This window comes from Malurus melanocephalus, unplaced genomic scaffold, assembly GCF_030028575.1.
Source record: "Malurus melanocephalus ecotype Western Australia unplaced genomic scaffold, MMel_1.1 scaffold_41, whole genome shotgun sequence".
Classification (NCBI taxonomy): domain Eukaryota; kingdom Metazoa; phylum Chordata; class Aves; order Passeriformes; family Maluridae; genus Malurus; species Malurus melanocephalus.
The window spans coordinates 1,865,079-1,884,529 of record NW_026623273.1 but is presented as its reverse complement, the minus strand read 5'-3'; the positions used below and the strand labels follow the sequence as shown (position 1 = coordinate 1,884,529).

General features: G+C 38.3%; 1 protein-coding gene across 1 annotated transcript in view; it reads right to left on the bottom strand.

Moving 5' to 3' along the window:
• LOC130572782 (oncostatin-M-specific receptor subunit beta-like) overlaps positions 1–19,020 on the bottom strand; it is a 30,976-nt gene extending 11,956 nt beyond the window's left edge. The window contains exons 1-10 of the mRNA XM_057364699.1: positions 18,757–19,020; positions 18,278–18,377; positions 16,250–16,347; positions 12,948–13,044; positions 8,478–8,647; positions 6,815–6,974; positions 5,052–5,324; positions 4,335–4,464; positions 2,948–3,105; positions 859–995 (exon numbers count right to left, since the gene is read on the bottom strand). Coding sequence (XP_057220682.1) covers positions 859–995; positions 2,948–3,105; positions 4,335–4,464; positions 5,052–5,324; positions 6,815–6,974; positions 8,478–8,647; positions 12,948–13,020 — 1,101 coding nt within the window. The 5' untranslated portion in view covers positions 13,021–13,044; positions 16,250–16,347; positions 18,278–18,377; positions 18,757–19,020. The remainder of the gene's footprint in view (positions 1–858; positions 996–2,947; positions 3,106–4,334; positions 4,465–5,051; positions 5,325–6,814; positions 6,975–8,477; positions 8,648–12,947; positions 13,045–16,249; positions 16,348–18,277; positions 18,378–18,756) is intronic.
• Positions 19,021–19,451: the final 431 nt, after the last annotated feature.

The window sequence follows — 19,451 nt, the reverse complement described above, 5'->3', positions numbered from 1 at the left end:
CCCATTCCCTCCTAAGACAGAGTGAGCTCTGGTAAGAGTCAAAAAGCCAGCATGATTTTAAGCCTCTCCTCAAAACTGTCTCTGGCAGTGGCCAACTGTGGTGATCACTTGATTTGACAGCTCTTAAGCTACATTCAAGATAGAATTCAGCTTGATTGTGATCTTCACTGTGCCTTTTTAATGCAGTAGAGGCAAGCTGCCTTCTAAGAGAAGAGTCACAGAGAAGTGACAGTACACGGGCAAATAGTCCATCAACCTCGCATTTTGTGGAAGAGGTGAAACAAGATAAGGAATCTACTCAAATAATCTTCAAAGAGATGGAAGAGGAAAGGAAGAAAAACTCTCCTAAGGTTCCATCACTAGAAACCAGACTCACTACTATCAGCTACAGTCAATAGAAACAGAAATATCTAGGGATAATACAAAAGAAATCTTCAACACTGCTCTTCACCACTTGTGTGTGAAATGATATGAGCAATTAAAACAAATCAAGATTAGCAGTAGCTGATTTATACATGACATATACAATACAGCTTTACATTTACTAGGCCCTTAAGGGTTTTCATTAACTTCAACAAATCTCAGAACCCAACAGAGCACTAAGCCACATACGCAGACCAGTCACACCATGCACTCTGCCAGAGTACAGACAGTGCTTGGAATGGGAATTAATGCCAACAGAGGCTGCACACACAGAGCACATAATCAGTGCAAAGCTTGGGAGCAAGCAAATCCAGAAAACAGACATATCAACATGCTCAAAAKATTTACAGTGTATTTGTATTGCTGAGGAATTATTTTTTAATCTCACATCAGAAAGATCCTCACTCACTGAATTAGGAAATTCAGGTTTCATACCAGTTCTACTTTCCCATCAGGCTGGACCACTTCAGTCTGACAAAAGAGCTCAATTCCGTTGTTACGGTAATTCCAATGTAAAGTGATTTCTGTATCTGTGCATTCTCCCCAAACCTGGAAAGGTGCAGTGGGACGCACTGCCAATGGAAAACCTGAGTTAACTCTTGTAAAATTAAAATCTATTAAAAAGTAGATGAAATTTTTTTTAGCTGAGTAGTAAAAGCAAGTAAAAAATACAGATATTTTCTCCTAGTCCAGAAGAAACATATATAAATTATAAAATTTAATTTCAGAATGCAAATATAAGTAAATGTTAACAACATTTTAAAAAACCCTGTGACAACTTAGAAATACTTTAAAACATCATAGACAAAAGAAGAGAGACATTTATTGCAAACCAGTAAAGTTCTCTGATTTAGGGCCTGGCAGAAGATCCTGGTGTAACATGGTAACATTAGACGCATTTCTACACCCCAGAATCCAGTCTCCTTGACACAAATTTTATTCACAACTCTAACACTGACTCCTGTCTGTAGTTACCCTCTGGTAAACAGCACCAAAAGATTGGAAGAAGATCCTTTACTGCTGTGTAAGCAGCATTCAGCAAGTGAACGAGATCACACTGTCCCATATTATCAGTGTAACTGTGAGGAATGCAATACAATGTGAGGACATGGTAATGCAAGTGAGGGGTATGCTTATACACTCATCCATTAGCCTAAAATTTCATTAATTACCTCATTGAATTACGCTATTTTATGAAATACAATTTGAGGACTTGAATGCTCAAAAGAGTTTGTGTTTGATACAGAGCAACCGAACTACCACATGCAGAATTGGAAACAATGAGTTCATATTCTCCTTTACTTACTGTCATCCTTTAAGTTGGGAAAATTCTAATGTAAATATTTACAGGATCAGAGAAAACATGAAGAATTTTACAGGAATCACTGTTTAAAATGTTGAGTCATCATATATATTATATATAATTTCTTTAATGTGCAATTATCACTAGGACTGGAAAAAAAGAATATTGTAGTAAAATTTTAATATACTTATCACATTGAATATAAACTTTTCTAGCCTGACTTCCCATGAAAACTGAGTTTATGACATTGTGCTGTCTCCCTACAACAGTTTACTTTTTCTTGACCTGTTTCTTCTACTTCCAAACAATCAGACAATCAACTTTTAGAATTTTCATGCCTCTCTGAGACAAATATAACACAAAGAGACATCTAACATAAATTTCTTTGTATGGAAAGGTGTGTCTAGTAAAACTGTCAGCACTTCTGAGGAAGGAAGCAGTGCCAGGATGCAGCAGTTGCACCAACAGCCTCCTAGGCCATTGTTCTGTCAGCTTCCAAGCTACACAAAGCATATGTTGCCTCTTGCTTCTTCAAACTGGTGAGGCAGCCACAGAACCTGGGGAACACTGAAGTGGGACTAGAGGCCACAAGGAGAACAGGAAATATTGCTGGAGACAGAAGAAATACCTAGTTGTTGAGGTAGGACTAGGAAGGAACTTAAGGGACCCAGGATACACTGAGGTAAAGGACAAAACTACTAGGGAGCAAGGAACCACAGCCATCAGACAGTCCTCACAGAATAACCTGGCTTTTTTTCGATGATGAACTACTCTTCCTCCCTTACAGTAGCACACTGGATGTTTCTGTCCCATATTAGGACCAAGAGATGCTTAGCACATCACTTTCTTTCTCAGCAATACTCTTACACCTGTATCACAATCTCATATCATACCAATTCCCAAGTAACCTACACAGATACTTTGCTTGAACTATTTATACCCTTGCATCATACTGTTTTCTCTTCCATAAACCAGCTTCAGTGAAGCAGCAGATCTTGAAACCTTAAGGGGTCATTCTGACAACCAACTCTGACCTTTAGAGAAAAGCTGTTTTCTATTGTCAATACAACTTTCCAAAGCTGACACTGAAGAGTGGGCACAGGATAACTATAGCACAGGAACAGATCAGTAATCAAATTTTGAAGATAAAAAACAAGGGATTCCATACTTTGAACTGGGATGCAAAAAGCCCCAAACAAAGACATAGAAAAAAAAACTTACTTCTGTGATTTACATCAAAAGCATCTGTGGCAGTTTTATTTCCCAGTGGGTTTTTCACAGTCACTGTGACATTCCAGATCCTCTGTTGGCCTATATGCCAAGAACATGAGCACTCCGTAGGACAACTTGCGCTGCACAGAGCAATTTTCTGGGATGATCTATCAAAGAAAGGGAGATGTAGGAGGTGGAGCAAAGAGTAAGAAAGACATTTATCCATAATGTATAACAAACATAGATGTTGAAGTTTTTGATGTATAATTAGAATACAGCATCATAGAAAATAAGGCTGAGAGGGGAATATAAGGAGCCCCCCAGTTCTTTCCCTTAGCATGAAGTAGGATGAATACAAATATTAAGAGACAGTTTTCTTCAAAGTCTGTCTTTTTAAGATACAGCTACATTAGTTTTAGAAATTTTCTTAAGGATATTCTAAACCAGACACTAATTTGCCAAGACTTAAATCATTTATATGCCTATCATTATGTTTTTAAATGATTTCAACTGCACCTTGAAATGTGTCTTGTCACCTTCCATTTTTAAATCACCTTCACAGTATCTTTAATAGAAATGAATGATGCAGGGACCAGGAAGKTATGTGCTATGCTGGCCTGTTTTCTCCTGAGATCTTTTGATGAAAGTTTGCTGTGATCATGAGGTATCTGTCCTGTTTTATGAGTTTCCCTTCCTCTGCAGGTCCTGCTATAAAGCCCCTCTCCTCACATAAGGTAACATATGTCTGATATGTCACAACTGTAGCCTTGACTCAGACTGCTAAGAAACGGTTGTGAGAAAGTCTGTAGATTTTTTTTTTAATAGTAAAGAAGGCAGCCAGAAATTATAGACACAAGGACTTTTGAGATAGGACTTTCAGTAGCTCAAGGATTCAAGATGAAAAACAACAGCATGTAAAGTTCTAAAATTCTAAAGGAAAAGAGCTAAGGAGAGAATTCAGGCTAAGTACTAAGCTTGAGTCAGCATTAGTGTCAATGGATAATGAGCATACTAATACTCAGCCTCCCAGCTGATCCTGGTTATCTGTTGTGTGTGCTACCCAATAATTATGTTATACTTTTAAGTTATCTTTATCCTGATTTCAGGTTGTTTTCATATCTCTGAACAGTACTCAAACATACTAACTCAAAAGAATGGTTAGAATATGCTTTATCAGGCACAGTCTATTCTAAGGACTGCCAACTTTGTGATAGCTAGTCTAATTCAGAGCAGTTCTGAAGGAACTCAGCTCAAGCTTTGTAAAATAAGTGATCAGTGAGGTGGAAAGAGGCAGGCAGGTAATTACAAGGACAAAATGCATTTCCACAGATTCTAAGGGAAAGAAGGTCACTGTTTGGTATAGGGTAGATCAGAGYTAATATAAAATGAGACTTACGTTTCAGACAAGGTGTATTGAGGTAAATTCTGTCCATAGAGATAGGTCTCTCCTCCTTTTCTCCAAGTACAGTTTACTGTTTTCATGTCTTGAGTTTGGCAGGAAAAATCTTCAGGTGTGTAAGGTGGTTCTTKTCAGAGGAAATGACCAAAAAAAACAAGGCAGTCAAGACAAAAGTTATCCATGTTTTTAATATATTAACAAGGTAGATATAATGGATAATTTCGAAGTCTGGTTTACTATAGATGTTATTACTGAAATTGCACTTATTCAATGACATCTCTGCAGAGACAATCAGGATAATACCATGAGTTAATGGCACTCAAACTTGTATACTCTATTATCTCTTTTCTATACCCATCCATTCAATTATTGAGTCTGTATTCTTTTCTATCTTTAAAAATCGCTATTAGCCTTCAAAAGGGGAACTGTGCTGAGTTTTTACCACATGMACACAATGAAGCTGAACTCCTAAACAGGTGGGTATATCCAAGAATCAACCACCTGTCCTAATGTTAATTAATTTAATGCTATTCTTTACTGCTTTCTATATGTAAGTTAAGGCTCTGAAGTCAGACTTTATTAAACAGACTTTAGCTGGACATGACAAGACTATGACAACTTACATCAAGTTTTTTTCTCCTGTCCACTTTTTCCACAGTCATTCTTGAGCTAATAACAAGAGGAAAATAAAACTGCAGCAATGTGTTAACTTACTACCCACAAAGAAAGCTGCCTGTTGGAGCTCCTCATCTTCATCCAAACAGTAGAATTGAATGTTAGATCCTTTGTCATGTGACACATTTTTCACAGTGAGAAGTCTGACTTGACCGATTGTGTGATTGAAAAYATCACCAGCTGGGCGTACAGAGAATTCCTTAATGGTTTTATTTTTCCTTGCTATGCAGCAAAGAGTGATGTCAGAGCCTTCTTCTAAAGTTTTTTCTTTTGGAAAGATTTGTGGCCCACTGCTATTTGAAGTGTCCAGGCCTGCAAATTACAAAACATTTCAAAACGTTTTAAAATCTGGTCATAGCAGCAGCCTTCAGCCAGAACACAACTATGCATTTACACAAGGAATAGTTAATGTTATATGATCCATTCATAGACTTTCATCTAATATTCCTCCCAGCAGAGACATGAATTTCACATATAATATTACCTATATTGCTCTTAAACTCATAAGAATATAACATAGTCCAACAGACTACCTAAGAGACAAAATCCATTTTACTTTCACTTAGAGGAAACAAAAGTGTGCTGTCAAGAATTGCCTTCACAAAGGAACACCACCTCCTGTTTCTGTGCACAGGCTGCTGCTTATATCCAAAATGCCTGCTCTTGAAGACTCTGAGCAAGGGGCTAGGAAAACATGATCTGATGCTCAGGCAGAGCTCAGTGAGCTAAGAGAAGTCAACATGGACTGAATCAGATCAGTGAGGCTTGGAATGAGACTCCCAGGCTGGAGTTGAAAGCCTGTTGGACWAGTTCCTGGATGCAAAAATTAGTGGAATTTAGGTGACTTAATCTTTTACACATGTTGCACAGGTAAAATCTACTCTCAAAAATCTGATTCAAAAATGATGACATCTAGAGTTACTATCATTCAGAGACCTCTAAATCAGGTCTGTAATATGGGATCAGTTTGTGACAAAGAAACATCCAATTGCAATCCCATCCAATTACAATAGAAAAAAATGAAATCTCCAAGGTTAAGATTAGTGGGACCAAAAAGAGAGTGTTGCATCTTATTTCCCATTATATAACAAGAGAGAAATGAATGCCACAATCCAAGTATGAAGATACCTGATCCTTCTTCTGTATCCATGATATCACCAATAACTCAAAGCCCTTGTGGCTCCAAACAAGTGTTTCATTATAAAATCACAATTTTATAGGCATATTTTCTAAAGCAGTTACATATTTTGTTTAAACAAGATTCTTTGTAAACCAAATTGCTCTAGTAAAACATGGTAATCTCAAAAAAAAAAAAAAAAAAAAAAAAGAAAGTTGTGGTGCCATTAATTACATTATTGGTTCACTCCCTGTTTATTCTGATATAATTCACAAGACATTCATTCCAAGTGACATAAAGAGCTGACTTTTTTCTTTCCCTCTGCTTCTGCAATATAATTCAAGTTTTGAACCCCAGACAACAGCAATGCTTTCATCAGATCATGTAACCCCTAGCTATGAGCTTCCTCTCCTTTCCCTGAGTCTGAGCTGGGGATGTGGCTATCCGAGATCAATGTCACTCAATGTACTGCATTGTTTTAATATGTGAGCAAAGAAAAAGCTCTAAAACCTTTGGTCTACTAGCTTAGGAAGATAGTCTGCAAATTAGAGCAATGGCTGAAGCACTGCTATTATTGCCAGCAAAATGTAAGAAACTGGTTAGTGCTTAAAGCACTGGTGAATTACAAACTAGCCTTATACTAGAAAAAAATAAAACCAATACTTCAAAATCTTGTTTTACTTACCTGGGACAGTCTCCCATGAACTCCACCGACTCCAGATTTTTGATGTTTCTGCCTTGCTCCTGATTTTCACTTCATGTGACATACACTCCAAAGGTATGTCTGAATCCCATGTCCAATGAAGAGGCTTTTCCAATTTATGAAGTGTGACATTGTGAAATTTCTACAAAGAGCAGTAAGGCAAAGTATTAAAAACACAGAAGTGTGAAGGCACTTTGGGAATACAAACAAAAGCAGTGAGAAAGCTCAAAGGAGGAAAATTATTTTGAAAATAAATGTCTGAAATTCCACTAGCTACACATGAGCTCATACTAAGTATCTAGTAACTAGTCAGCTAATTAACAGTTTACAGGTCTGTGGCAGTGGTAGAGTGGCCAAAATGCTGACATTTGTGAGTGAGACCCTGCTTCTCATGACATGTATTTGCTCTCAGAGACTTTCAGTAGGTTATTTGTGCCTACTATTACATAAGCTGCTGCTTACGAATGCATCCTAATGCTCTCGTTGCATATCCCTGTGGTGAAGTCGCCATCCCTGGAGTGATTTAAGAGATATTCAGCACTTAGGGATGTAGTTTAGTGGTGGACTAGGTAGTGCTGGGTTTCCAGCTGGACTCAATGATCTTAAAGAATTTCTCCAGCCTATGAGATTCTGTGATTCTGTGTATTTTAGTACTTCTTATAGCAAATATTTCAGATTCTCTGCATGCTGATCTGTGCTGCTCTTATGAGTTGTACAAAGCCCTAACTCACACTGACCACTAGAGAACTTCTCTCCAGTACTGCTTTCCATCAGCAACACCTGCACTTTCATATTACCACTGGTCTGAGAAAAACTCTGCCATCAGTTCAAAATTTAATTTCTTAGTTATATCCCTGAGGAATGCAGTCACTACTCTGGATATATCGTCTATTGCACTTTGGTAAGAGCAGACTCAAGTTTCTGTATTGGTACACATTCTTTGGAAAAATACAGAAGCAAATATATTCTTGTATGGTAGTGACATCCAAAGTACCTTGTCATGTTTATTACAAATAACAGAAAAGACTACATCCCTGGATTTGAAACACTCTTGCTTCCTTCCAGCAAATTAATAAGAGCTTTTTGAAGGAGATTTCAGAATAGCCCAGACTTAATTGTACCTATTTGGCCCCAGTTACTGACTTCAGGGTTAGATCTACTCACAGAGCTAAAATTCCTATCCAACCTATCAAAGTGGTAAAAACCTTCAGAACTGCATAGAGCTTATTTGCGGCSAAGATGTGGCTCTTCAAACGTGGAGACAAACGAACACTAACTAGGCTGTTCAAATGAAGTTGTGATTTTTAACAATTCCTATCTTGTTTTATTGATGACTGATTTCAGAAAAATAAGCCCTTGTGTGTTTTCTGCGCTTTCAGACAAATAGCAACTTTAAATGAGCTAGTGCAGTTTCTCAGTTTTACTAAGTTTTAAATTTTCTTTGGAGACTGTTCTCATAAAGAAGTCACACAGAAAAACAGGCTTAAGAACACCCAGAATATGCTTAAGCCTATTATTTGGGTGATCTCCTCTTCAGAAAATGCTGGTTTGTGTTTGGGAAAACTATTAAGATAGGGACTTCACAAAGAGAGACCACTACATCTTCCATCACTGTAAATGACTAGTATTCTTCTTTTCAATGTACATTTACTGTCCACAGAGTAGCAGCTTCATCGATTCGACGGACTTCTATCTCAAAAGACATTGCCAGCTCAGCATCATGCGCTGCCTTGTCAACATCCCATTCCACCTGCAGCTGCTGAAGAGCCAAATCCTTGGAAACGTTAAGGTATCTTACTGGAAACACATTGGATTCTAGGAGCAGGAAAAGGACACAAAAATATTACTGTCTAGCTAAGTTACAAAGCAGATCTGAAATAATAGTGATTAAAGGTACGATAGGTTCCACAACAGATGGTTCTGAAGGGAAAAACAAAAGTGATAAAGACCAGTGCTATTGATAAACAATGGAAAAATAATATTTCTTCTTAAGGAATCAGCAGGCTAAAATGAGGTTCCTGAATCTGTTCATAAATTTCTTTATGCTCTCAATTTATTAGCTGTTTTATGGGAATACAGATCCCTCCCTTCATAATCTTATGAAGAGAAACAATGTAATGTATTAAGAGGGACTAAATTCCAAAAATTCCAACTCCCAGAAAACCTTCATATCATTAGGGCAGAAACTCTGGGCTCAGTTTTGATCTCTGACTTAATTCAGATTAAATGAGTTAATGCAAAACCATTATTCAAACAGAATAGGTTAAGAATTTCCCTCCATAGGTAGCTCAGATGATAGTCTAATATTAAGCACATTCCTGGTTGCTCTACAAAGAGCTTAGGTACTTTAGTCAGGGCTATGGATTCTTCTACGGGAATTAGACACCTTGCTCTAATGGTACCTGCATCCTTCTCTTGGTCTGGAATTAATTCCCATAATGAAGTAAAGTTTMAATGTCAGACTGAAGTCCCTTTTAGTGTTAGGAAATGAAAGGCCCTGCAAGATTATTCTGCTGAGAACTACAGATAACCCTGTAAGTAGTTCCTCTTTTTAGATATTTGCTTTGTCACCCCTCCCTAAAACCCCTAACTCTTGGAAGAGATGAAATATAGCACTTACTGATTTGTCATTTCTCTACTTCCTGAAAACTAAACAAATATAAAGCCCCTAAACTTGATCTGGTTGTTAATGAAGCCAAGGAAAGGAAACAGCCAACTAGGCTTTTTCTTTTGCCACAGGTGCTTTCCAAGATGCTTCTACTTGTTACAAAGCACAGGGTAAGAATGTTTATACAACCCAAGACACAGAAAAAAAGTCACAAAAATAGCCACATCTTGTAATAAAACAGAACTCATTCTGTGCATTCCTGGCACATTACAGCCAGAGTCACCAGGGACACGATGGATTGAGTGACCTCAGCAGCCCCTTCTTACAAAGCTGCCACTCCTCCCCTGTCTCCCAGATATGCTTTGCCCACTGAACTATCTGAGACTTTCACCATATATCACTAGCAGAAACACAATCACTCAGGAGATTTAGACTGAGAATCTACATTTTGATAGATGCTTCTGGTAGCCATCAAGAATCCAAACCATTCTGCAGCTCATCCTGAGATACCTGCATTACACTAACCTCTGTGCAGCAGTTTTCCTGCATAGAGATTTTTACATTAGGAGAAGGAAACTAAAGACTCAAGAGAAGCAGCAGTTATAACAATCTGGTCAATCAAGGGAAGCAAATAAAACTTCATAAGCATATTTGTTAATTACGAGGATACTGACACAACTTACACTGACACAACTTCGTTGTTTATATAAGTTCAGACTATAAAGACTAAATGGAGAAAAGAACATACTTTACCATTAGTACAAAGTTATTTAACCTCTGGAAGAAAAGCAAATCATCTGAAAGCATCCAAAAATTCTGTTAGGATATTTTTAACCTATTCCATTTTGAAGGGTACTAAAAGTCAGAGCAAAATGAAAACCATATGCTTTCAGTCTAGAGGAAACTACTGGTATAAACTCCTTCAGATAAGCTTGGACAAAGAACTCAAGTTTCACTGTTCAAACAGTTGGTCTCAGAACCGGACTGTCGTATCCTTTAGTGTTCTGGAGAAAGAAATTAAGACACATATATGCAACACAACTTCTATCAATTCTCATTGTAATCTTAATATATAATTACTGGGAAATTATTAATATGTGTAAATTACATGAAAGTAGAATTGACAGCCTTTGCTTCTCTGTGAGGTAAATGCAAAATGTTTCAAATGCAGAAGTTAAATTTCCTTTTTGGCTATGGTAATAACATGGTTCTTACAAAATGTATCTGCTGCTTCACAGCTGCTTTTGAGCATGACAACTTGTGGGTGTCTGAAACTGAATAAACAAAGTGGAAGGTTTGAGGATAAAATTCACTAAATGATGATGGAGCACCAATTTTAGTTTTTACTGGAAAAAGGAAATATTATTACCTTCACTGCCAACAACTGACTAGGCAAGGAGCCAGAACAACCAAAACAACACAATGAGTCATAAAATTAACAGTAGAAGTGAAGTATCACTTTATTTTCATAAGATAGGTCAAAATACACTACATTTTCCCACATTCTATGGACTTTCACCATCAAAACAAATTAAACACTGTTAAAATCCCACTTATGCTAAGGAATTGACTGTAATGTTGTTTCTCTCCAGTAGGCAACTTTAGCTGGTCATTTTCTGGTCAACCTTGCACGTTCATCATCTATTTACCAAAAGCACCATGCACCAAGTCTCTTAGGGGATCTCATTTCATGTACACAAGGAGGTGGCTGATMTAGAACTCTGCAATTATGTTTTCTGTCTGCACTGCTGAAGCAACTGGGGAAGAGAGGAACTGGAAGAAGGAAAGGACCCTTGTTGTCTCTCAATGAAGTTCACAGGCACCAACTTAGAGCCCAGAGAAAGGAAACAAGTACATCTGAAAGWAAAGCCACTCAGTTGGCAGAAGCCCCTTTCTTTTTCAAGGTGCACCACTGAAGGAAACTTCTGCATATTTTCTGAATTTGCTTGTTCTCTTTCTGCTGTTTTTCTAGCAAACCSTAATTGCAAGTGTCACTATTATGCCACTATTATTGCATTGATGATGAGCCTGAATCTCCTCTCTGAATCTGTTTCTTTTTGTCCAAACTAAAATATTGTCCCATTTCTCACCATAAAGCATACCTCCACCCGCCACATCTAAYTAACTTCATTAAAAAAACTGCAAAGGTCTCATTAGTTTTTGTTTTTTCTTTATCTGTACAAGTGTCCTTCCACTATCTCCTTTCAGTTAGAYGACATATCACTTCAGACCCCACACAGTTTTGTTTTCCACAGGATCTGGTGTAACTGAGTCTAGATCACCAATCAGAGCTTTTACATAGCGCTAAAAAGAGGAAACACTATAGTTAAGGATACATCAAAGATCTTGATGAGCACTGAGTTACAATGTAGGTATTAAAAAATTTTGGAGCATAAGTTTAACACATAGAAATATTTGCAGCATTCACAGTCACAATATTCCCTCCTAGCAAAATTAAGTGATCTTAAGACTTGTTTTAACTTGAAAGCTAGCTCAAGACTATATGAATCGCTTTACTATTAACAACAGAAACTAATTTTATTCCTGAACAACTGCAAGTGAAAACAAGTCRTGAAGCTACTGTACTGAAGTACCTGTTTGGACTTGCCTGTATTACAAAGTTTTGCCATTCTAGGAGAACTGGTAATAAGTCTCAAAACAGAGGATGAGTGGTTTGTGAATGCAAGAATTTCAAGATTGAAGAGAGACAAAAWGTCTGAAATAGATATATGATCCCCTTCAGTATGACAATACATCTATTTTTGAAAACCCAAACATGTATCTTCCTTTTTTATCAACTTAATAAAGGAAATAAAATTTCCATAATACACACTAGAGTATGGTAAGGTCTGCCTTCTTAGTGGTGATCACAGAAAGGTCAATTAAATTTTTTCTTTTTTCTTTTAATGGACTCACGCCCAAATACTATTGCCAGCAAGTGCACAAAAAGTATTTTTACCTTAAAAACACAGCCTTCTGAAACGTTATCATTATATTAAATCTTGTCTCCTTCAAATACACATATTTGCCTTTCATATTTTTATTGGATAAATATGTGAAGTGTAAAAAAATAAAAATCTTGTAGCCTGGAATCTTGTAGCCTGGAATCTTCTGGAATCAGAAAAGTACCAACAAAAATGCTAAAGTTTTCAGAGATGAGACAAAAAAAGAAAGGAAAGAGGTAAAAAACCGTAAAAGTGGTCAAAGAGGAAATAAGTTATTTGAACATGACATTACAGATCAAAAACATAGGAGAAAGAAGAGGAGCAAATAAATATGCATTGGCTTCACATCAATACAAGCTGCTGATTCAACAGGCCATTTTGCATAATGGAGTCACAAAAGGTAATAATGCAAGTTGCTCCATCACCTCACTAAAGAGAATAATTCGATTAAATGTGTAACGTTGCTTAATCACACTAAAAATCAGCAAGTCTAAAGAYTCAGTTGTGGTAGATTGTTTCCAAATTTAAAAAAAAAAAAAAAATCAAACACTCAGATATTTACCTTGCTGTGAGTATGTTGTGTAGCAAGTCCGCAGGAGGAGCAGTACTGTCAKAATCATGAAGTGATTCATCATTTGTCCACCTTTTTCTGCATGAGACTTGTCAGCAAAAAAAAAAAAATTATTTATTTGTTTCCTTCAAGAGAAATGCAGCATGCCAAACAATAGTCCAGATAATATTACTGTATATAAGAATGAATAAATAAAAAAACCAATCACACAGACTCCAGGAAGTTTAAGAAAAATTCAGGAAGAACAGACAAAGAAAGATAAGGAAYGAAAAAAAGCAAACCTTTTGTATTTAGGACATAGTTAAAGCAAAGTAGCACTACAGTCAAAAAGTTCAACTGTGTCTAAACAAATAAGTCATGCAATATTTTTACAGATTTTCATCCATTTATTTCAAATAAACACTGAAGTAGTAGTTTGTCCTAATACATTTTGGTTTTCTCCCTGCACAAATAAGAAGATATCCATCCTCACAAGGGGAAAAGTGTATTAAAGGTGCAAAATGCCTTGTGGTTTCTGTTCCACCAACAGCCTGACTGGTGAATCCAGCAGATTCCTCTACCAGCACCCATGACACTATATGGAGAACTTCAGTTAGACTGGAGCTGAAAYGCACATATCAAGCCTTAGCAAGTTCCATTCCCAGAAGGACCGTCCTCTCAAGCACCACAGACTATCTTTCATTCCATTCACAGCTCTGACTGACACGTTGTGCCAGGATGAAACTTTTTGACTTGCATGGCTCAGTTCTAAAGGACTGATTGTATATCAGCTCTCAGAAGACATTAATCATGTGCAAATTCCTCCACGAAGACGGGAGAAGTAAACATCAGACTGCAGTAAAGTTCTCAGATACAGAGGGTACYGGAGTACAAACAACAGGAACAGGATGATGGATACAGTTATCTTTAACTTAGAACTTGTATACTGTACATTTCTGGAGCTGTGCAGAATACTGATAGAGTCTTCTATCACCACTTCCATAACAGAAGTTGGAACTGCTTAGCAGGAGATAACCAGAATGACCTGTCCCCATAAAGCTAAGAACAGAACATTTACTGATTTCACAAGATCCAGGAATTCACTACAGAACTTATTTCTAGCAGAAAACTTCTAATTTAACACCTCAGGGTTGCAGACTCTTAAGTCTAATAAGTTTAATTAGATTCAATGGTTTTGAGAAACTCATTTTGAGATCCAACAGTTYTGAGATCCTGAATTTCAGGATCAGAAAAAAGACTATTTTTTGAAKTATGTTTGTAAAGGTCACGTGAACAATGTAGAACTGTCCTGCATGCAGCACTGCAGCCCAGGGCTYCATGCACAAAATAAGCATCCCTTGCTGCAATGTGCCCCAACTTCTYCTTGTAAGCTCAAATGTTTCACATRGGGGCCCTCCATATTTACCAGGTGAGTATTGTCTTGCCTAATGCACAGGCTACAGCAGTCTTTCTTGTCATTATAACGATATCCTCAAAAGTATTTAGATAACACTAAAATCACCATGTTACAAAGAAACCAAATTTTTGAGAAGCTAGGCCTAATTCACATGCAACTATCAGACTGTTCCAAGAATGATTTAGAGAAATGTTATTTTTTCCTATATTTTCCAAGGGTTTTTTAGCATTTAAAAGGGAAAATAATTGGTTATGTATTGTCTGGAATAAATAAGACATAAGAATAAGAATATAGAGAAAAGAGTGGTAAGTAAATGACAAGAAAAGAAACTTTTCCAAGTCAGATCATGTTAAAACTTCAGGTAACTCCTTCAGTAGGCTGTTATTTTTTTTGAGTTGAATGAAATTAATATTGACACACAAAGCCAAATCTTACACACCTGTTCCTTTTTCCTCAGGAAATTAAAACTTCTATCGAAATCAAAGGACATGACTCTCTGTTCTATGACAGTTTAACACAATGGTAGTCAGGTTCAGCAGCATTTCTCCTAATCTCTGCTAATTATATCAGCATGATGAAAATCTGGCCCTGCAAGGCTCCTAATTTKGTAAACATTATTGGGATTGGACACAAAAAATTTGCCCAATTGGYTATGATAGTCTAAATCCAACATTAAATATGGTGGGAAAGTACTGTGGAATTATGACATATTAGACTGTTTAAATTACTTCCCATTTGGAAAAAAAATCAAACTTCTTAATGTTCTTAAGAAGCATTCTCAACTATTGTCATTAAACCAATGCCTAATTTAACTATCTAGCTCCTAGATAGTTATATTACTATATCTAGTMATTTACAGCATCAGTTCACAAATGGCACAGCCTTGCTCACTTTAACAAATGCAAAAGTTTTATGCTAATAAAGGATAGTGCAATATAATCAATGGTAACCAAAATAATCATATTTTGGATAGTGACAGTGGTTTTCAGTATTCAGTATGTTATTAGTCTAGTAATAGTTCATAATAAATAAATCATAGTAATATGTGCAGTTGTAGGTAACAAATCAGTTTTTGTGATAAAAGAATTCTCCAACAAAAGAGATTATGAAGTAATTTAAATAAAAGAAACACTACTTGAGAAAAAACAAATATGGTCCTTAATATAGAGTAATATTTTGAATTAAATCCTCTTAATGGAGAAACATCTGCCTGTGACTAACAAATTAATCACACCAGTGAATGTCAAGCACTTATTCTGCATTATCAATAATTAAGTACTTTTATAAAATCATAATTTTAAAATCTGTGTCTTGGCCACAGTTTTAAAAAATGCATTACCAATTTAATTAAAAAAAAAAAAAAAAAAAATTACCACAGCAACGTGATGATAATAAACAACATCCTTGCCAAAAGTGAAAACTGAACAACAAAGGGAATCAAGACAGGTAGCCAGAAAAGGAGAGATAATACTGAGTTACAATTTGAAGCCAGTTGGGCACAAAATGATCTCCTAGAACTACTGAAGTTAGCTGAGCAATAAATCTTTCATTTTAGCCCACATTCTTTCCCCTTTGAACAATTTGAATTTTCTGGGGGAAATAAAACAGACTTGATTGGTTTTATCAGACCATAGCCTAAAACACTAGATGCTTTTAAATCGTAACTGTATCATCTACTTGTAGTCATACTGTTGGAAAAATGTAACCTGGATGTGACRAAACAGATACAGATGGCTTTGGGACTCCCCCACCTAACTTGGAACTAATCAGCGCTGATAGACACTTCGACAGAACAGAACCATTTTGGAGATAGGACTATTGCAACAGGAATTGTTCAGATTAAACTCTATTAAAGACTAATCATTCAAGAAGTGGAGACAGCATAGGAGCAAATTACCTTAGAGAAAATGAAATCTCCTTAAGTAGGCGGTCAGTGTATATTTTAAATCAATATCTCCTTCAGAGTTAAAGGTTGTTTACATGATTGCTGAAATCCTGTGAAGCCAACATTTTTGAGATGCCATGGATGAAATAAAAAACAATTCTCATTATTTATCTAGTAAACACAACRAAGATTAACATTTCATCAAACCCCACTTCAAAGTCACTGAAGCACCAAAATTCAATTGACTGAGAGTTGGAGGCCCGATGTGGCCATACTTTAACAGCTGTGTGTGTAAGGGAAGGGAGCCCCTGCTGTGAGCATCTAGTCATAGCTGACTGCAAATTTAATGTTGTGTGGTAGCAATCTTCTGAAAGGCACACACTTCAAATCATACTTCAAACAACTTTCTTTTCTCAGTGCTGGTTGCTTTGCTTACTTAAAACAGCTGCCAGGCACAAGCCAAATCCTTAAATGTACCTGAACCTGTACACAGACTGAGAAAAGGAATGTTTTTAATGGAGAGTATTAGATAGGKATACCAAGTGATAACCACTAGGGTCTGAGCAAGTTTTTCTAAACCAGACATGGAAGAGGACTGTAAGAGAGGAAAATCAAGTAATAATATGTAACACTGTTCATCCTGCAYGGTTATTCCCTCTACTTCATATATAGACAAACTGAGGACAGGAATCACAATCCAAGTTTGTACCACACAATAGAAGACTGATAACATCAGTGATGTTTTAGTGCCAAAATCTAATAAACTCTTCCCACAGCCTCCAAAGGGRCACCCCTAGAAAGTAGGCAGAGCACAGGTAGACTAACTCATCCCCCTGATGTGTTTTTTTGTCTCCTAAACTAAGGCATAACTAAGTAATTGTCAACCGGAGCTTGAAGGCCCCAAGTCAGTGATTTGTATAGACTCTACAACAGTGTGCTTCCACTCTCCTGATTCCTGAAATTCCCAGTATGTCCCTTGCAAAACCAACACTGCAGAGCAGATATCCAACTGAGGCAGCTTTTCTTGAAACAGAGAGGGCTTGCAACAGCCATCAGGAACTCACTGAGTGTAAGCAGYAAGAAAAGTCGTAAAGTCATATCTACAAAAACATCCCAGATAAATAGATCCCTACTAAAAATAATCAAAATCAGTTTTTATAGAAAATTGAAAATTTAATTTTCAACAATACTGAATATTAAAGAGTATTTGAGATGCCACATTCTAAAGTGGATGTATCTTTTCTTTAGTCCTTGTACTTGCTTCCTTGTCCCAAGCAATTTTAAAGATGGTTTCAATTACACTTAGCACATAAAATAYATCTGTGTACTGAAAGCTCCTAATAAACCTTTGTAATCTAATGGGTAGCAATAAGTTTAAAAAGCTGCATAASAAACAAAGTCATTTCTATAATTAAGGTCTGATACACACATAATAATTTGACCATTGAGGTGCAGCTTTATCTCCTGTGTTTTCATAAASAGAAAGCTCTTTGATGCATGTTACTGCTTTTCTCAAAAGCTTTGCCAAAATAGAAAACATGTACTTCATGGTCCCACAAAGATGAGAAAAYAAGAAAGCAGTTAAAATAGCAGGGAAATGGGATCTAAAAACATAAAGCAATTAACAAAATTTGTAAAACTACTACTGCCCCATCAGAAAACAAATATCAGTTGCAGAGAAGCMATTTTTCAGGCATGATCTACTTGAAACACTGTTAGTACCTATCTGGTTTGCCCTGCTGGAGTTGGGACTGGTGCAGGTGTGAAAACTTTAGATAAAASGAGAAGCAAAAATGTTATGCCAACATAACAGTCAAACTCCAAAAAATTCAGGAACCACACTAGAATTGATGATAATTTCTTATTTCCTCCAGCAGTTTAGAGATTAAGCAATGGATTTCGGCCACTTAAAATAAAGCAGGAGCAATACTTTTTCTCTATATGATGCCAGATTTAAAGGTCTGGGCTCACATTTCTGAGCAAGTCAACACCTTCCTGAAGCAGCGGGCACAGCAAATGTTGAAACCAAGCCCCAATCACCTGGCAAGTGCAGCATCCTCATCCCACGAGGTATCCCACCCAGGCAATTTTTGCTCAAGKTTGATTAGCAGTTTTTATACCGTAGCTAAGCAGCGGCATCCTGAAAGCAAAGAAGACTAGATGGTCATTAAACGACTTAAATTCGTGGGTATGCGATGATGCTAGAGGGCTTCTGGAAGCGCGGTACGAGTACAACGGTGCTCCAGCCCTCCCTCACCGCCGTGCTGAGRAGCGCCTGGAAAACACGGGATAACAGGCAGGCAAAGGGTGGACAGGGCATCAGAAGTGCTAAAATTCAAAGTAAAAACTCCACAGCGCGCTTCAAAACAAGCGCCAGGGTCGAGAGGTGGGTGGGTGCTCCTCAGCGGGGCAGGCAGAGCTCCCCTCAGCGAGTGGGACGGGACGAGACGGAGAGGAGAAGGGGGAGTCACTGAGGGAACGGGGGGCTGTCGTGACAGGGAGACACCGGCATCACTCACCTGCAGSCTCCGGGAGCTCCCTCCGGGCCGGGGTCAGCGGGCTCCCCACACGCCGGGACGCGCCGGCCCCYCCGGTCAGTGCCGGGAAGCGGCTGGGCCGCCCCTCCCCGGGCAGGGCGGTGCCTCCTCCCACCTCGAGGAGCCGGGTGAGCAGCTTCTCGTAAATTTTTCCCCCKCTCCGGGAAGCACGGCCCGTTCCTTTGGCTGCCCTCCCAAAGACGGACCGGGGCTGGGATCCGCCTCCTCCTCGAGGTTTCTCAGGGCTGCGGGGTCCTGGGTGTGCCCAGCAGGAGCAGGGGGACGGGCGGGATAGCCCGAGAGGACCGTGAGRGGCAGAGAGAGTGGATCCATTCCGATGTGCCCAGCCCCCAGTGGGCAGAAAATGCAGGTAGCAGTGATGTTGCCGAGGCACTTTCAGCCCTCATGCCGTGGCCTCAGGGTCCCTGTGTGTCCTGTGGTGGCTCCAGGACGCAGGGAMGGTCGCTGTGGCGGCCAAGGCAGAGGGTGAGGAGGGGCCCGGTGGCTGCGGCGGGGCGCGGGGCCCGGGCCGTGACCAGACTGACCCGGTACCACATTCCCACAGGCAGCYGGCTGAGGAAATCCCCACAGAAACCGCGTCCAGTAAGGCTGTGGCTCACAAATTCTTCACTCCCAAAAATTGCATAAGGCATGAAGGGAGACCAGGAGCGGACCCT